Genomic DNA, 15,141 nt, shown 5'->3' with positions numbered 1-15,141 from the left:
GTTCCAGAAAGAGACAACAGAGAAAACAGAAAGAGAAAATTATGAAAGAAGCTGAGCGTAGATCAGACTGATGAATGTCAGAGGGATGGAGGAGGGCAGATGGGTGGAGGGGGAGAGAGTGACCGAAGAATTTATATGCATATGTGCACAACCCAAGGACACGGACAATGGTGGGGAGAAGGACTGGAGAGGGGGATGGGTTGGGGTGGAACGGGTCATTGGGGAGCAAAAGGGACATCTGTAATATTTTAAACAAAAAAAAATTTTTTTAATTAAAAATTAAAATATATATATATATATAAAACCTCTCAAAGACATTAAAAAAATAATTCAAGAAAATTTCCCAGAACTGAAAAATGCGACTTTCTAAACTGATTGTACCCACCAAAGGTCTGACACAATGTTTGAAAATAGAGCCCTGCCAAAATTTAGAACATTGAGAATAAGAGAAGACTATGTCAAATTCCAGAGAAAACAGGTTTCATAAAAAAGATGGAGAATGAGAACAGCACGGGACTTTGCACATGCAACCCTAGAATCTACAACACGCTGCTATAAAATTTAGAAACTATTTCAAATTCTATCATTTTATATTCAACCAAAGTACTGCAAGGTCTTAAAAATGTACTTCCCCTTACCCTCTCAGGAAGCAACTGGAGTTTATAATCACCCCAAATGATGGTGGAAACAAAGAGAAAACCATGGAATATGGGAAATGAGATGCAACAAAACAGACGGATGAAAAGAAACCCCAGGATGATAGTAAAGGGAGATTTTGAGATGAAAGGTTTGTAGCAGACCTAGAGATCAGACTGGAACAGGTAAGAAAGCATCAGGAAAGGCTTCACAGACATGGAATTGACATGTGCCCTGACTGGGAATCGAACCAGGGTCTCCTGGATCATAGGTCTATGTTCAACTGCTTAGCCACACCAGCTGGGTTATCCAGATTTTAATAAACAATAGTTTCTTCAACATCTGTAGAATGTTTTATTCCTTTTCAGTCAAAGTTGAAAATCATTTGAGAATTGAAAATGCAGGACAGCACATGATAGGTACTTAATAAACACTTGAGACTGCTCTTTCTTTTCTAATCTATAAATAAAGAAGAGGCAAATAAAGATAAAATTAACTATATATTTTATATATACACATGCACATATACATGCACAAATATACACATATACTCACAAATATTTAAATTTTCTCTTATACCTCCATATTAGTTTTCAATTTGATTTTGTAATATATTTCATAATTTTAACTGAAATGATTGCTTCAAAAATATGTTTTAATAAAGGTACTGGCAGTTAAGAAATATTTAAAATAGTAACATCTTATTTTCTATTAAATATTAATATCTGTTAATAGTTGTTGCCATTCTCAGCTAATATGGGAAATAAATATTTCCCAAAAGTGTATGATTAACCTGTTGAATTAAGAGACTTATCTCCAAAAGAATTTACAAGTATTTTATTTAATTAGCTTTAATAAACAAAATGACTAATCAAAACTGACTCTTAAGTAGATAAATAAATAATCTAAAAAACATGCCTTAAATGCCTCCAAATATATAATATGTATCAGAAGTGGCAAATTGAGATGTCCATGGGGGGAGAGGTGAGAGTGCAAAGTGGAAAATCTGCTTGGCTCCAGATAATTACCAGCTGAGCTCAGACTCAGACTACTAGATCTTTATCATTCTCTAAGAGAAAGTGAAAAGCTAGGATTTTATGTGAATTTTCCTACTTCCAAATCTTTTCAATTATTGAATTAGCTAAGCAAAACAAGTTTGTGTTCTGAATTCAGTTTACATTAATTTATGGGGCCTATAGTATATGTCCTATAAAATTAAGATGTGCCTATAATCTGATAAGTTTTATTTGAGGAGAAAAATATTAACAAGTAGTTAGTACAATATGATACAAAATCAAGTGCTAAATTGTAGGACACAAACTACAAATCTGCAGGATTTAAGAAAGAAAGATCAGAGAGAGCAATATGAATCAATCTCCCCTTTCCCCCTATTCTAATTTCTTCTTTAAAGGAATCCAGGAAACAAGCACAAGCAGAGAAGTTGTGGTTTATTTCTCAATTCCAATCCCCACGAAATTCTAATTAAGTTGTCAAATATTAAAATAAAATCAAAGTCCAGGAACAGTCTAAATACTATTTGTATCACACAATTAAAAATTATACTTAATTTAAATTGTAAGTCTGAGTTCAACAACACCTTTCAGTGAGAAACTAAGGGACCCTTGGAGAAATGGCAATGACACAGAAGTCTGGTCTCCAATGACCTGGATGAGCTAAGGCTTAAGGTAAATCATGAATTTACCACCAAGACTCTACCTGATCCAGTATTCTAGAACAAGCAGATTGTGAGCATGTAGGGCATAGATAATATTCATAATACACCCACATTTCCCAACTTATATACAGATAGGATGATCCGAAACTTCCCCTGTTCCTTCCATGAATTGTCCCCACCTCCAGAAGATATAACACAAATGCTCAGATTCAGGGCTGGGATGGAGAGTGAAGAGTGAGAGGAGAGAGCATAAAAAAGATGAGATACTGCCCGACCGGGCGTGGCTCACAGGTTGAGCATCGACCTAGGATCCAGGCGATCGGGGTTCGATTCCCGGTCAGGGCACATGCCCGGGTTGCGGGCTCAATCAATGACTCTCTCATCATTGATGTTTCTCTCTCTCTCTTTCCGTCTCCTTTCCTCTCTGAAATCAATAAAGATATATAAAAAAAAAAGAGAGAGAGAGAGAGAGAGAGAGAGAAAGAAGAAAGAAAGAGAAAGAAAGGAGGAAAGAAAGAAGGAAAGAAAAGAGGGACGGGGATCCGGAGACAGCCAGCGAGAAGCTCTTTAAAAAAAAAAAAAAAAGAGAGAGAGATACATACACACAGCACTAAATCCATTCAATCATCAAATATTTAGTTCACATCAAGCATTCACAGAGTGATGCAACACACACAAGCCATGCAAATGTCCAAATATCCATAGTTTTCTGTGGAAAGGCTATCTACAACCCAAACTACTTTGCTAAAGACAATAATATCCTTTTAGACGAGCTTTTTGTGTGACATGTTTATGTAAACAACTTTTAAATATCACTGTGGTCAAAAATTTTAGAACAATTTTAAATATAACTTGAGAAACACATTGGATACCTTAGAGAAAGGGCTATGCAAAAACACAAATCAGTATTACTATGGTATTATCATGCAAAAAAGCAGTACTTTTCAAAAAAGAAAAACATCTGAAATAATACAAAATCTGTGTTTGGTTTTAGACTATTAAAAGAAAATGCATTCTTTCACCCCTATCCTCACTCCCCAAATCCCTACTCCATTAGATTGTCAACTACCTTTCAGAAACCCTAGAGAGCCTATTTTCCAGTGACCTTTAATCAGTCTCCTCTGAGACACAATCCACTGGACAGAATTCTTTTCCATTTGTCAAAGTTATTTTCTAGCACTCCAAGTTACCACTTTTAGTTTCAATTCCCACCATGAACTTTTAAAATTCATTTCTCGCCATTTTGGGGAAATACTACCTTTAAGAAATACAGTGAAGTAGTTATAAGTTCCTGTACCAACCACTTACTAAATATTAATTTTTAAGCAAGTTATCACTACCTTGCAAAATTATTAAGAAGATTAAATGGTAATAATATTCACAAAATTCCTGATAAATACTATAGGGGATGCAAAAGAAATGTTAGCTTTTTTTAAAAAAATTTGACTTTAGAGAGGGAGGGAGAGAGAGAGAGAAAGAGAAACATGGATGTGACCTTCCAGTGCATGGGATGACCAACTGAACCACACCAGCCAAGGCAGAAATGGTAGCTACTTTTTAAAAGACACAAAAAAGTACTACTCAGTATTTGCTCAAAGAGAAAACAAACAAACAAACAAACAAAAACACTTGCTTGGCATATCTTCTGCTAAAACTTGAAAGCACCTAAATTAGAAACATTCCTTCAAATAATGAAAGGAGGGAAAACCTAGCAGGTTTATGACAATGAACTACCTTTAGTATTATTGCACTGATTAGCATCCACACATGAATCTAGAAAGGATTACAGGGTTTATATCAGTCTTTTCTCACAATTGCAGTACTCTCTATTATCAGAGAACCATTCCAACTACACAATTTCTTACTTTAAAAGTGAATTAAAAAGAGATGTCTTCTAAATGTTTCTTCTCTGGTAAATAGTAAAAACAAATGTAGAGGACTGCCTGAGGTTTAGGGGCATGTTTTCCCAATATTGTATTTAAAAAAAGAAAACTGCCCTGACAACTGTGGAGCTACAAAGTCAGACAACTGGAGATATGTGGCTAGGAAAACTACCATCTAGAGACCTAACCTACCCTCCAGAAGTCTTTCTAACAACTACATATACATTATGATCCTCTACAGAAGCTAAGAGCTAAATCCAGAGCCAGTCCTACACACCACCAGCTCCCCACCTGCACTGGGGCCTCCTATAGTTTCAGGGCTGCTGACCATTCCCCATGAATATTAACCACATAACGCACTGAACCTTAACATTTTTTTAACAGAACTTATAAATTATCTGTGCCCAAGATCAATAGTCTGCTGGAGTGAGTTTTTAACCTCTTTGTACTCTTGTGACCTAATACAGGGCTACAGTGATCTGATCTCTAATTTCTCATCTCATAAAAGCATTGCACCAAAAGATACAATACATTAACATCTAATACGCTATGAGCTCCTTGGAGAAAAGTGCTATTTTAAAAGAAATATTTTAGCCTGGCAGGTGTGTGCCTCAGCAGTTGAGCACCGACCCATGAACTAGGCAGTCAAGGTTCAATTCTCGGTCAGGGCACATACTCAGGTTATGGGTTTGATCCCAAGTCAGGGTGTGTATGGGAGGCAGTCAGTCGATGTTTATCTCTCACATTGATGTTTCTCCCTCTCTCTCTAAAGTCAATAACTTTTTTTTTTTTTAAAAAAAAGAAGAGACGGAGAGTCATCAATAACCTGAATGCCCAAACCAAATACTATGAACATTATTAAGACATACTTCTATGCATATACATAGCTACTTAGTGGATATATGTACTTTACAGAAATAAGATCATATTCCCTATAGTGATTTTTTAACCTAATATGTTTTAGAGATCTTACACAGCTATATAATATTCCATTTCATGGATCATCCATAATTAACCAGTCACCTAAAATTAAAGATTTTTTTTTCAGTTATTCATTGTGCTACAATAAATCCCTTTACATTCTAGCTCTACAGTCTCATTTTGTTTTTCTTTTAAATATGTTTTTATTGATTTTAGAGAGGAAGGGAGAGGGGGAGAGAGAAACATCGATGAGAGAGACACATGGATTGGCTCTCCCTACCATGGGAGATTGAGCCTGCAACCTGGGTACATGCTCTGACTGGGAATCGAATGGATGACCTCTCTGTGCATGGGAAGAAGCTCAACCGACTAAGCCACACCAGCCAGGGCAATATTTTGTATTTTAATAAGAATATTTCCTTAAGTAATAATTGACTACTAGCCCAAACGAGATCAGTTTTGGATATATCACGAAACAGATTCTACTATTAGACCACTAGGAAGGATCCAGAAACACGGGGTTGTAGCTGTGTGCACTAAAAGTCCAGGTCAACCCTAGGATTCAGGGGGCGCAGGGGGGTGGATCACACTATCACATGTAAAAGTATATAAGGCAGGGGATCTACAAATTTCTCCAGGAGATCAAGAGACACCAGCAACCACACAGAGTACTGTCATGTAGCCCAGCCAGGAGAAAAGTAATAATTTTTCAAAGAAAGAAAGAATTTTTTTTTTTAAAAGACTGAAAAAGCAAAAATACAAAAAAAGGGGGGAGGGAATAGTAGAAGGAATCCTAACAATACATTTCCCCAAATTTAAGCTGCAGTGTTAGTCAAAAATCCTGATTCCCACTAGGTTACTGAAATGATACATAATAACTATTTCCTATTCTTTAAAGGCTTATATGCATTACATTGTATATATTGCATACAATATGTGGTATGAGAAGTATTAACTCACCTGTTTATGCTGCCAAAAGAGGACCATGTGCTAAAAAAGTACAAATGAAGCTATTATAGCCTAAATACCAAATATGTAGTTGCATTATATACTATGACAGTCAAATTTGGATCAACAAAGTGCTAAAGAGAATCACATATTTTGAAAAATTCATTTCAGTAGAGGAAGGAGGCAACTTTGGAGAAAGAGAAAATGGTTTTGGAAGAGACATAGCATGATGGGGCTTCCTTAATCAGAGGTCAGGAACTAGCTGGAAAGGAGAACCTGCCCACAGGGAAACAGAAGCAAGAGATCTGCTGTGGTGCTTGCGAAGCACCCTCTGGCCCAAGGTACCTGAGCGGCACGTTACATGCAACACAGAAGCTGCCAGCACCTCGTCTGAGGTGAAGGCTGTCATCCTATACTTTTCCCTGGGTAGCTTGATGGCACCTCTTTCCAGGCATGATGAATCAATAGCAGACACAACCTCTCTACAGAGTAACGTTGATATTTTAAAAGGAAGTAGGTTCTCAAATAATAGAACCCAAAGAATAAAATATGTATACCATTCCTAGTTAGAGGTAAGCAAAAAGGAGCTTACTTTCAAAATAATTTTTTCCACAATAGTAAATATAAATATATAAAAATAAGATTGGGGTTATACTCTATAGAGCAATGAATCATGCAAAATGATTGTGTCAGATTCAGTTCTTCCTACGACATCCAAATGAATTTAAACAGTGAAAGGATATCTCAAAAATAGAAAACGCTTTATGGGTAGGTCATACATTTAAAACATACAATACTTCTAAATAATAAAGGTAAATATAAATAATGTTTTGTTTTCTAATATATCAGGAAACAAGAAAGTATCTAAAGGTTTCATTTATTTTCCAAAATTAAGGACTTTCCCATATCTTTTTGGTTAGAGAATGAACAAATACAGGAGGACTTCTCCTCCACTCTTTGAAAACTTGCAATGAATAAAATCATTACTTGCTTTTAAAATTAGCTTAAAATTGAGATTAAGGGTTATACAAACCAGGAATATATTTTTATACCCATAAATACAGTACACATATATACTATATAAACACATATATTTTTGTAACTATAAAATATTTTCATTAAGTTATTCTTTCTATTATCAGGAAGCTATATTAACCTGGAAACTAATTCCTGAAATATATGGATAATTCTGTTGGATCTCTCACAGTATTAGAAACTTTTTTCCTCATTCTAAACATCCCTCAGTGTACTTACTATCAATGTACTACCACGGTGATGATTTAGGAATTGATAGTCTTATATAGAACTTTCTCCCTATATCAATATTAACAAGATCAAAAGTATTCTTTTATTTGAAGCTAGAAGTATAAAAATTAAACTGATATTTAAAACAAAAAGCAAATTCAAAAATTGGTCAGAAAAATCTATTTTTATATTAATGAGTTGCTGAATATAGTAAATATATAAAAATAAATCGAATGGGAATGTTTAGACATACATCTTTATATGTTTACATGATGAAAGTGTACAGTTATTATTCAAGTTATTAATCCCAAGTATATTGCACAGTGAGACAGGATTATGATGTGGCGCCCTCTGCTGGGTTTTCTAGTCACAAACTCAACCTAATATCACAATTAGTGTTAAATTTGTCACTTGAGGCATCAAGTGACAAATTACTTTGTCAATTACTGATCACTTTAAGCCTTTGCAAATATTATATAAAAATTATAATCAATCCTTACTTTACTGTAACAGGACTTAACCAATTTATCATTAAGCAAAATACCAGCATAAATTTTTCTTTTAAAATAAAAAGTGTAATGTAAAAGTTACACAAAACATGTTTTAATAGGTCTTATTTTTGTCACCACTTCTATCACTTGGCATATTCAGGTTTTGAAGGCCACATTTATGACAATATATTCAGGTTTTAAGGCCACATTTATGGCAAGTAATTTAACAAATTACTATTTTGGTAATTTATTTTTCCTGCCTTGTTAGTTCAATCAAAATAGTTTATTTTAAAACATCGAAATAACCTTTAACATTATCTTTATTATTAGAAAAAAACTGAAAGAAGTTTTAGAGATACTCATCACCAGTAATAACTTCCATTTATTGAGTGTCAACATTAAGAGTGTAATATATGCTATACACTTTCTATACATTATATCCAGTTCCTAGAGATTAAAAAAAAAAAAAAATGTGGCTCATGGAGACGATATAAATTGCTCAAGATGAATTTCAGAACTAAGATTCATGTGTAGGTAGGTCTCATTCCAAAGACTCAAACCTCTCTACCAAACAATAGCAGTGAAAAAATACTTTTAACATGCAATTTCTCCATTTGTCAATGCAACAACAACTGGGGATTTGGGGGACAAACTGATAGGGAAAAAAATGTTAGAGCAGTATAAGATAGCTAATCAATATATAAAATAATAGCTTAGACCTTTAGGAAAATATTTTTGTTTTACATAATGCTGCCAGCTAGTGGCCCTGTTTCATACTGAGTCACTGGGAACAATATTTGATTTTTATATTACTGAATCAAAATTTCCACATTTAACACTCTCCAATCATGTTCCTAAATTGTGTGTGCGTAAGCCTGACTTAATAATATCTTACATTACTCCAGAACTAAAGGAGAATGTCTCCTCAACCACCATTAGCATCCCTTGGCCTGTCCTTGCCCAAAACCCCAATAAAAATATGAGATGTGCCTAAATAAGAAATAATTCATGAAGTGCCAACACGCAGAAACTAAGAGATGCACATGTCACTATCCATGAAAAAGAAACCATGAAAAAGAAACCTATATTATTTTAAATATGTTAGGATTTTTAGGATATTTATAAATTCCTAGTGACAAAATATATCTTTTTCTATACAACGAAAAGTTTGCCATAATGTGAGCCTAAGAACTAAGTATGTTAGACATTATTCTATGCAGACCTCAAATTAGGAGGCATTTAATAAAGCAGTACTGGTAACAAAGAAAATTGTTTTAGTTCAGACAGTAAATAGTTACAGTTCTGAAATTTCTTTTGAGAAAAAGTATTTGAGTACAATCTTTACATTTAAAATAGTCATATATCATTGATAATTCATTATCTTAAGAGGAATATCCTATGAAACACAGATAAAGGAGTACACAGCTTCTATCAGGGTATTTGTTCAGTGCAATGATATAAAGATATTCTTTTTTCGTTTCTTTAATCATATGACATTACATAATTATTTAAGTGATTTTCTCAATGGAGAAATCACAACTTACAGGCTTAGATGAAAAAACAATATATTCTATAATATCACAATATTGCCTAAAGCAAAAAACATTCTGGTATTAAAGTATATCAGCGGTAAGGAAAACATGTTCTGGGTTCATTCTGTAGTGAGAGAGAAGCATCAGGAAGTGGGAAAGAAAGCCCACAAAACACAACAAAGAAGAAAGAGACAGCCCCTCTGTTGGATTAACTGAGAAGGTCAAAATGAAAACAAGAAACAAAAGGGACAGGACTGGGAAATCCAGTGTTCCTCTGACCTACATTCTGTCACACACAACTGCCAAGTGTAAAATCGCCTTATCCCACTTAGTAGGAGCATTGTATGTGAGGCTCATTTTGCAGCTAAAAACAGTAAGAGTTTCTATTATACACACATATTAGTCAGTATAATAAACATTAGTGAGAACAAACACCAATTATAAATTCACTTTTTAAAACACTAAAAATATTTCTATATAGTGAACTTACAAACATTTCCTGTATTGTCAAAGCTGGTAAGAACATCTTCAATATTCAAAGATCCACTATTATGCCTAGAAAAAAATAAAACATTTTCTTTAATGATTCTGGAATATTTAGATTTTTTTAAAAAAAAAAAAAAAAAAAAAAAAGCTGAGACTGCAGTGGGATACACCCAATACTAACAAACTCTTCCATGTTGTATTTTTAAAATATTTCTGTCCACTAGAGGGGGAAGGAAAATAACAGAATATAGTCCTCCCAATATTTAACGAAATGACATTTCCTGATGATTAACCTACATTTTAAAGTACTAATATTTTTATTGTTATTGTTTTAGTTATATAAAGGTGGGATTAATTATTAACCTTTTTAAAGATAACAAAACAAAACCTTACACTTGGAGAATCTTAAAAGGAAAATAAATAATCAACCTCCAGAACCTCAACAATACATTAATGTCCTTTATAACACCCCAAAGAATTCAGCACTTCAGTCACAAAGAACTAACCAACCTTCAGGTCTTCCATCCATAGGGAATTCTAAATGTCAAAGGGCAAATCCTTTGTATCTTTTGCCCGCTAATCTTAATTCCACTCCCTTTAATTCTAATCTCTCTTCACTTGAAAGTCCTTTAAATATTTAATTTAATTACTAATATTTTACTCATCCTTATAAAAGATACTATTCTTCATATACAAATGGGCCCAACAGTAAGTCATAGAGTTTGAGTCACTTTTCCAGGGGTGGTAAAATACTGATGCGAATGCATCCACAATCTTCTACCATCTACTCTATGTACCTTATACCTATAGTTCTTTAAGGTGTTATAACAGTTCATAATAGCCATTTATAATAAAATTTACCTCATCAACACTACTTTAACTTTGTCAATAAAACTTATCATAAATGATATACAGTGTTATGAAATGAATTGTGTCTTTCTCAAAATTCGTGTGTTGAATCTCTAAACCCTGGTTCCTCAGAATGTGACTATATTTGGAGGTTGAGCCTTCAAAGAGGTAATAAAATTAAATTGGGGTCGTTAGGGTGGGCCCTAATCCATTATGACTTGTGTCCTTATAAGAAAAAGGAGATTAGAACACAGACAACAGGACACATGCACAGAGGAACCACATGAAGAGACAGCAAGAGGGCAGCCATCGTGAATTAAGGAGAGAGGCCTCTAAGGAAACCAAACCTGCAAAAGCTTGATCTCAGACTTCTAAACCCCAAATAAATGTGTTGCTTAAGCCATCCAGTCTGCAATGTTTTGTTTTGGGAACCCTAGAAAATTAATACATATACAGTAAGAGAATACATGTAAACTATATTATCCTTTTCAGAAAAACTTCACTTCTATCACAGAGACCCAGTTTTCGATACAGTAATTAAGTGAAAATGCGAAAAGTTATTTGCCAAATAAGCACTGAGCTCAATGGAATCATTCTAAGGTAATGAAGTTACCAACCACAAATCAAACTTTCAACACCGTAACACAATGACTGTGTCTTCTTTGTGCATGCAAGATGCTAGGTAGGGGTAAGTTACTCATGCTAACATGAAAAACTACACCTGAGACAAGAGAGGGGAAAAAGCAAAATGTGAACATCTAAAATACAAGAAGCAGCTATTAAAGTGATCAGCAATACAACATAAAACTCCAAAAAAACTTTTCCTAAACATAAAAGCAATAATATATGGTTCTCTAAGAAAAACTACTCATAATCCTATCATGCAGAAATAACCACAGTTAATATTTTGGTATATAGCCTTCAAATGTTACGCTATGCTTATATACCTGTAATAACGAAATAACTGGGAGCACATTGACCATACTGTTTTGCAACTTGTGTTTTTTCATTTAACATATTATAAACAATTTCCCGCATCATTAAGTGTTCTTCCTGCAACATGATTTTAATGGCTGCCAAGTAGTTCAATGAATGTTTGCACCATAATTTATTGAACCAACACTTTACGTTGGATTTTTAGATTATACTCAGTTTTATGCTTTTATGCCTATTGCTGCCATAACATCCTGTAGAAGCATCAGTGAGCCCATTTCTGATTATTTCCTTAGGATAAATTCCTACAAGTGAAATTGTTTTATGGCCTAGATGGCCTAGTTTTAAAAGGAGTCTCTCGGATTTGTTCTCCTCTTCTCTTCTTTCTCTCTCTTTCTCCACACTCCCTCCCTCTCCCAAGTCAAAATGAAGTATACATTTGAAACGAAATCTGAATCTAAGACAAAAGTAGAAAAAAGGTGCATATGTTTTGCAAAAGAGTAAATATTTCTAAAAAGCAGACACTGGGATAACTGAAGCGAAATGTATCTTTAAAAGTTAAAAGCAGTATTCAAAATAAAAAGTGTGATTTTCACAGTTATCACTGATGCAAAACTTATCTTCTTGCAAGCCAAGAAACAGAACATGTACCCTATGGCATTTTTAAATGGGGTCGAGGGTAGAGAAACAGTAAAACTAATTCTATACCTCTAACTAACTTACAAACATGAAAGCCAATTATCTATGAAGTCTAAAAAACCCTAAAAAATGGTATCTCATGAAAGAATAATGTCAATTAGTGCTAATTATAGGAAAATGGCCACACACACAGCGTGGTAAAGATTTACTTTATTTCAAGTTCACTTTCATTTGCTCCAAACTTAAGAACTACTCTTTTGTTCACTGAGTCATCTACTGTACTATATGATTCTATTCATAACAAGTGTCCACACAGACAGAATGTAGATTAGCAGTTGCCAGGGACCGGAGATAGGAGGAAATGGGGAGTTAATACTAATGGGTATGAAAGTTTTTTTTTGGAGTGGTGAAAAGTGGTGATGGTTGCACAACATTATGACTATACTAAAAACCACTGAATTGTGCACTTTATAATGGTTAAAATGGTGAATTTTATCTTGCTTAATTAAGAAGAAAAGGGGGGGGGACAAAACACAGAAAAAGTAAGCCAGAAAGTGGAATGGGCCCTAAAAGGCTCCATAAGAACAAAGAGGAGGGGTTTTCAGAAGGAAAAGGTTTGAAAAGCTTGATTCTGGATGCAATGTACTTTGGAGTACTATTAAAAATAATCGCTAAAGATATTTTTTTTAAAGCCTTATACCTGCTAGTTATAGGAAACTAATAAATGATTTCTACATATAATATATAAAATTTTGAAAAAATGTCAAGAGAACATTTCAATTTATTGAAAATTTGAACATATGTATATGTAAGCAAACTACATAAACAACTGTGATGGCAGCATCTGTAGTATTTTCAATAATAAAGATAAATAAAAATAATTTAAAAAAACGAGTAAAGTTATAATTAGACCATTGCTATGATTACGTTCCATTAAAATATGATTTCAAAGAATTAGTCATTTAATTTTCTACATACACTGGAACATATTTTGAAGATTCTATTAAGTTCCTTCTAAAACACACACACACAAAATGCAAGAGAACAAAAGCTGCTTTAATATTCACCTCTGCTGTTAATATTGCTGTCAACCGATGGCCGCTGGCACCAATTCAAGGGCAACAGGAATTGGGGTATCCCCAATTTGGGGTACGGTGAAGAAGGAAACTTTATTCATTGCAAAACAGCTTAACTGTGATACAGCATGGCTGTGAATACAGCACTGCTGTGAAAACAGCATGACTGTGCAACTGCTCAATAGTGACACAGCACTGCTATTAAAACAGCTCAGCTGTGAGGCAGCCTGCAGCCAGGCAGCTCTGCTTGCAGCTGGTCTGCTTTGCTTTGCCTTGCCTTGCCTTGCCTTGCCCTGCCCTGCCCCACTCTGTGCCAGCCTACTCTGGCCTCCCTAGTGAGGTCTGGTAAGACATCCTCAGCGTTTCAGCTCAGCCAGGGAAAGCCGTTCCCACAGCCCCAGGGGAGCTGATTTATATAGATAGAAGTCCCTGCCCCTGGTCCCTGATTGGCCCATCCTCATGCAAATGAGGGCTCCAAATCCTCAGAGTCTGATTGGACCAAAAGGCACTGTTCTGATTGGTCAGTGAAGAAACTGATGGGGGGGGAATACAGCTGTGCAGCTCTGGTTGGATGGGGAAAGCCTTAGTCCTATTGGTTGAACTAGGATTCAAGGAATTCCTTTGTAAGGGCTGCTCAGATGGCAGAAACACAGTACTGGCAGGCAGCTCAGGGGAGAAGCAGGTGGTTCAGTGCAGGCTTCTCCCTGAAGTTCAGTTTGGGTGAGAGGCGCCTGTACAGAAATGGCTGCTAGGCTATGTTTTTGTACGTTTGTTTTGTTTCTTAATTTGAACCCAGTTAGCCACAGGCACCCTTTTTAGTAGGTATCTTCTTTCTCAGGATTCACACTACTAATATTAAAACTATACTTTTAAAATATAAATTCAGTGTTCATATTTGCCTCATATGCCAGCCTTGCCAAGCTTTACATGGGCACCTATGATATTCACACATATAAGGATAATCTGCCATACATCTAATATCATAAGCATACCATTTCCATCACTAGTTGTTATACCGAGCACTCACAGGATATTTACTAAATTCAGTGGGGTGAAGATTTGTTTTTTGTTTTTCCTTTCCCTAGAGAAGCAATATATGATCTCACTGCGTATATTTGTTTTACTAGAAAGATGCACCACAAAGACAAAGTCATTCTTGACTTCTTGCCATTCTAAGCTCCCAGGACAAGCCAAAAGTCAAGAGGTAATTCAGCAGTTACCATAGCAACAGTAGTCTTATTCAAAAAAAGGAGGATAGTTAAGCCTCTCAGCTTTTTCTATACCCAAGACATGTATACATTTATAAATGAATAATTCAGGCAATTCTATGGTTCCAAATATGATGGAAGTATTTTAAAGCTTCCAGAATACGTAAATTCCTACTGCACTAAAAATAAGTTGACATATGTGGGTGGGGAACAATTTCTAATATCTATACAGTAAATTCTATACAATAACAGATTCCAGCTTATAAAAAAATTTTAATGGAAGATTTTTAGTATAAACATCTCCCAGTACATATTAGTTTCCTATACATCCATCTATCTAACAGCAAGAGCCTCTTCTATAAATTCCTAAGAAATAAAGCACCAGAAAGACAAGAAAATTTTGCTAATGAGTAAAGTACAAGTCATGCCCCAGAATGTAATTTCCTAATTCTAAATACCCTGGAACAAAGAGTCAACCATCCTCATATATACAAAAAAGACAACAGATCTTGGGGGTTTCATAACAACATTTACATTGTCCAGATTTATGCTTCTGATGAAAAGTTACCAAGGAAAATTCTTTATTCCTTCAGTTTAAGTATCATCATGTAAAGCTGAC

General features: G+C 34.7%; 1 protein-coding gene across 7 annotated transcripts in view; it reads right to left on the bottom strand.

The window, feature by feature from the left end:
- CAMKMT (calmodulin-lysine N-methyltransferase) overlaps nt 1–15,141 on the bottom strand; it is a gene marked incomplete at its 5' end in the record, with an annotated part of 246,665 nt that overhangs the window by 222,705 nt on the left and 8,819 nt on the right. For 6 of the 7 annotated variants that reach the window (XM_081156625.1, XM_081156626.1, XM_081156629.1 and 3 more), the window contains one exon: nt 9,822–9,886. The exons of the other annotated variant lie outside the window; for it this stretch is intronic. In XM_081156625.1, coding sequence (XP_081012751.1) covers nt 9,822–9,886 — 65 coding nt within the window. The remainder of the gene's footprint in view (nt 1–9,821; nt 9,887–15,141) is intronic. 7 annotated transcript variants of the gene reach the window in all.

The sequence above is a fragment of the Miniopterus schreibersii genome (assembly GCF_964146895.1).
Source record: "Miniopterus schreibersii genome assembly, chromosome: 13".
NCBI lineage: Eukaryota > Metazoa > Chordata > Mammalia > Chiroptera > Miniopteridae > Miniopterus > Miniopterus schreibersii.
This window is presented reverse-complemented; position numbering and strand designations above follow the sequence as displayed.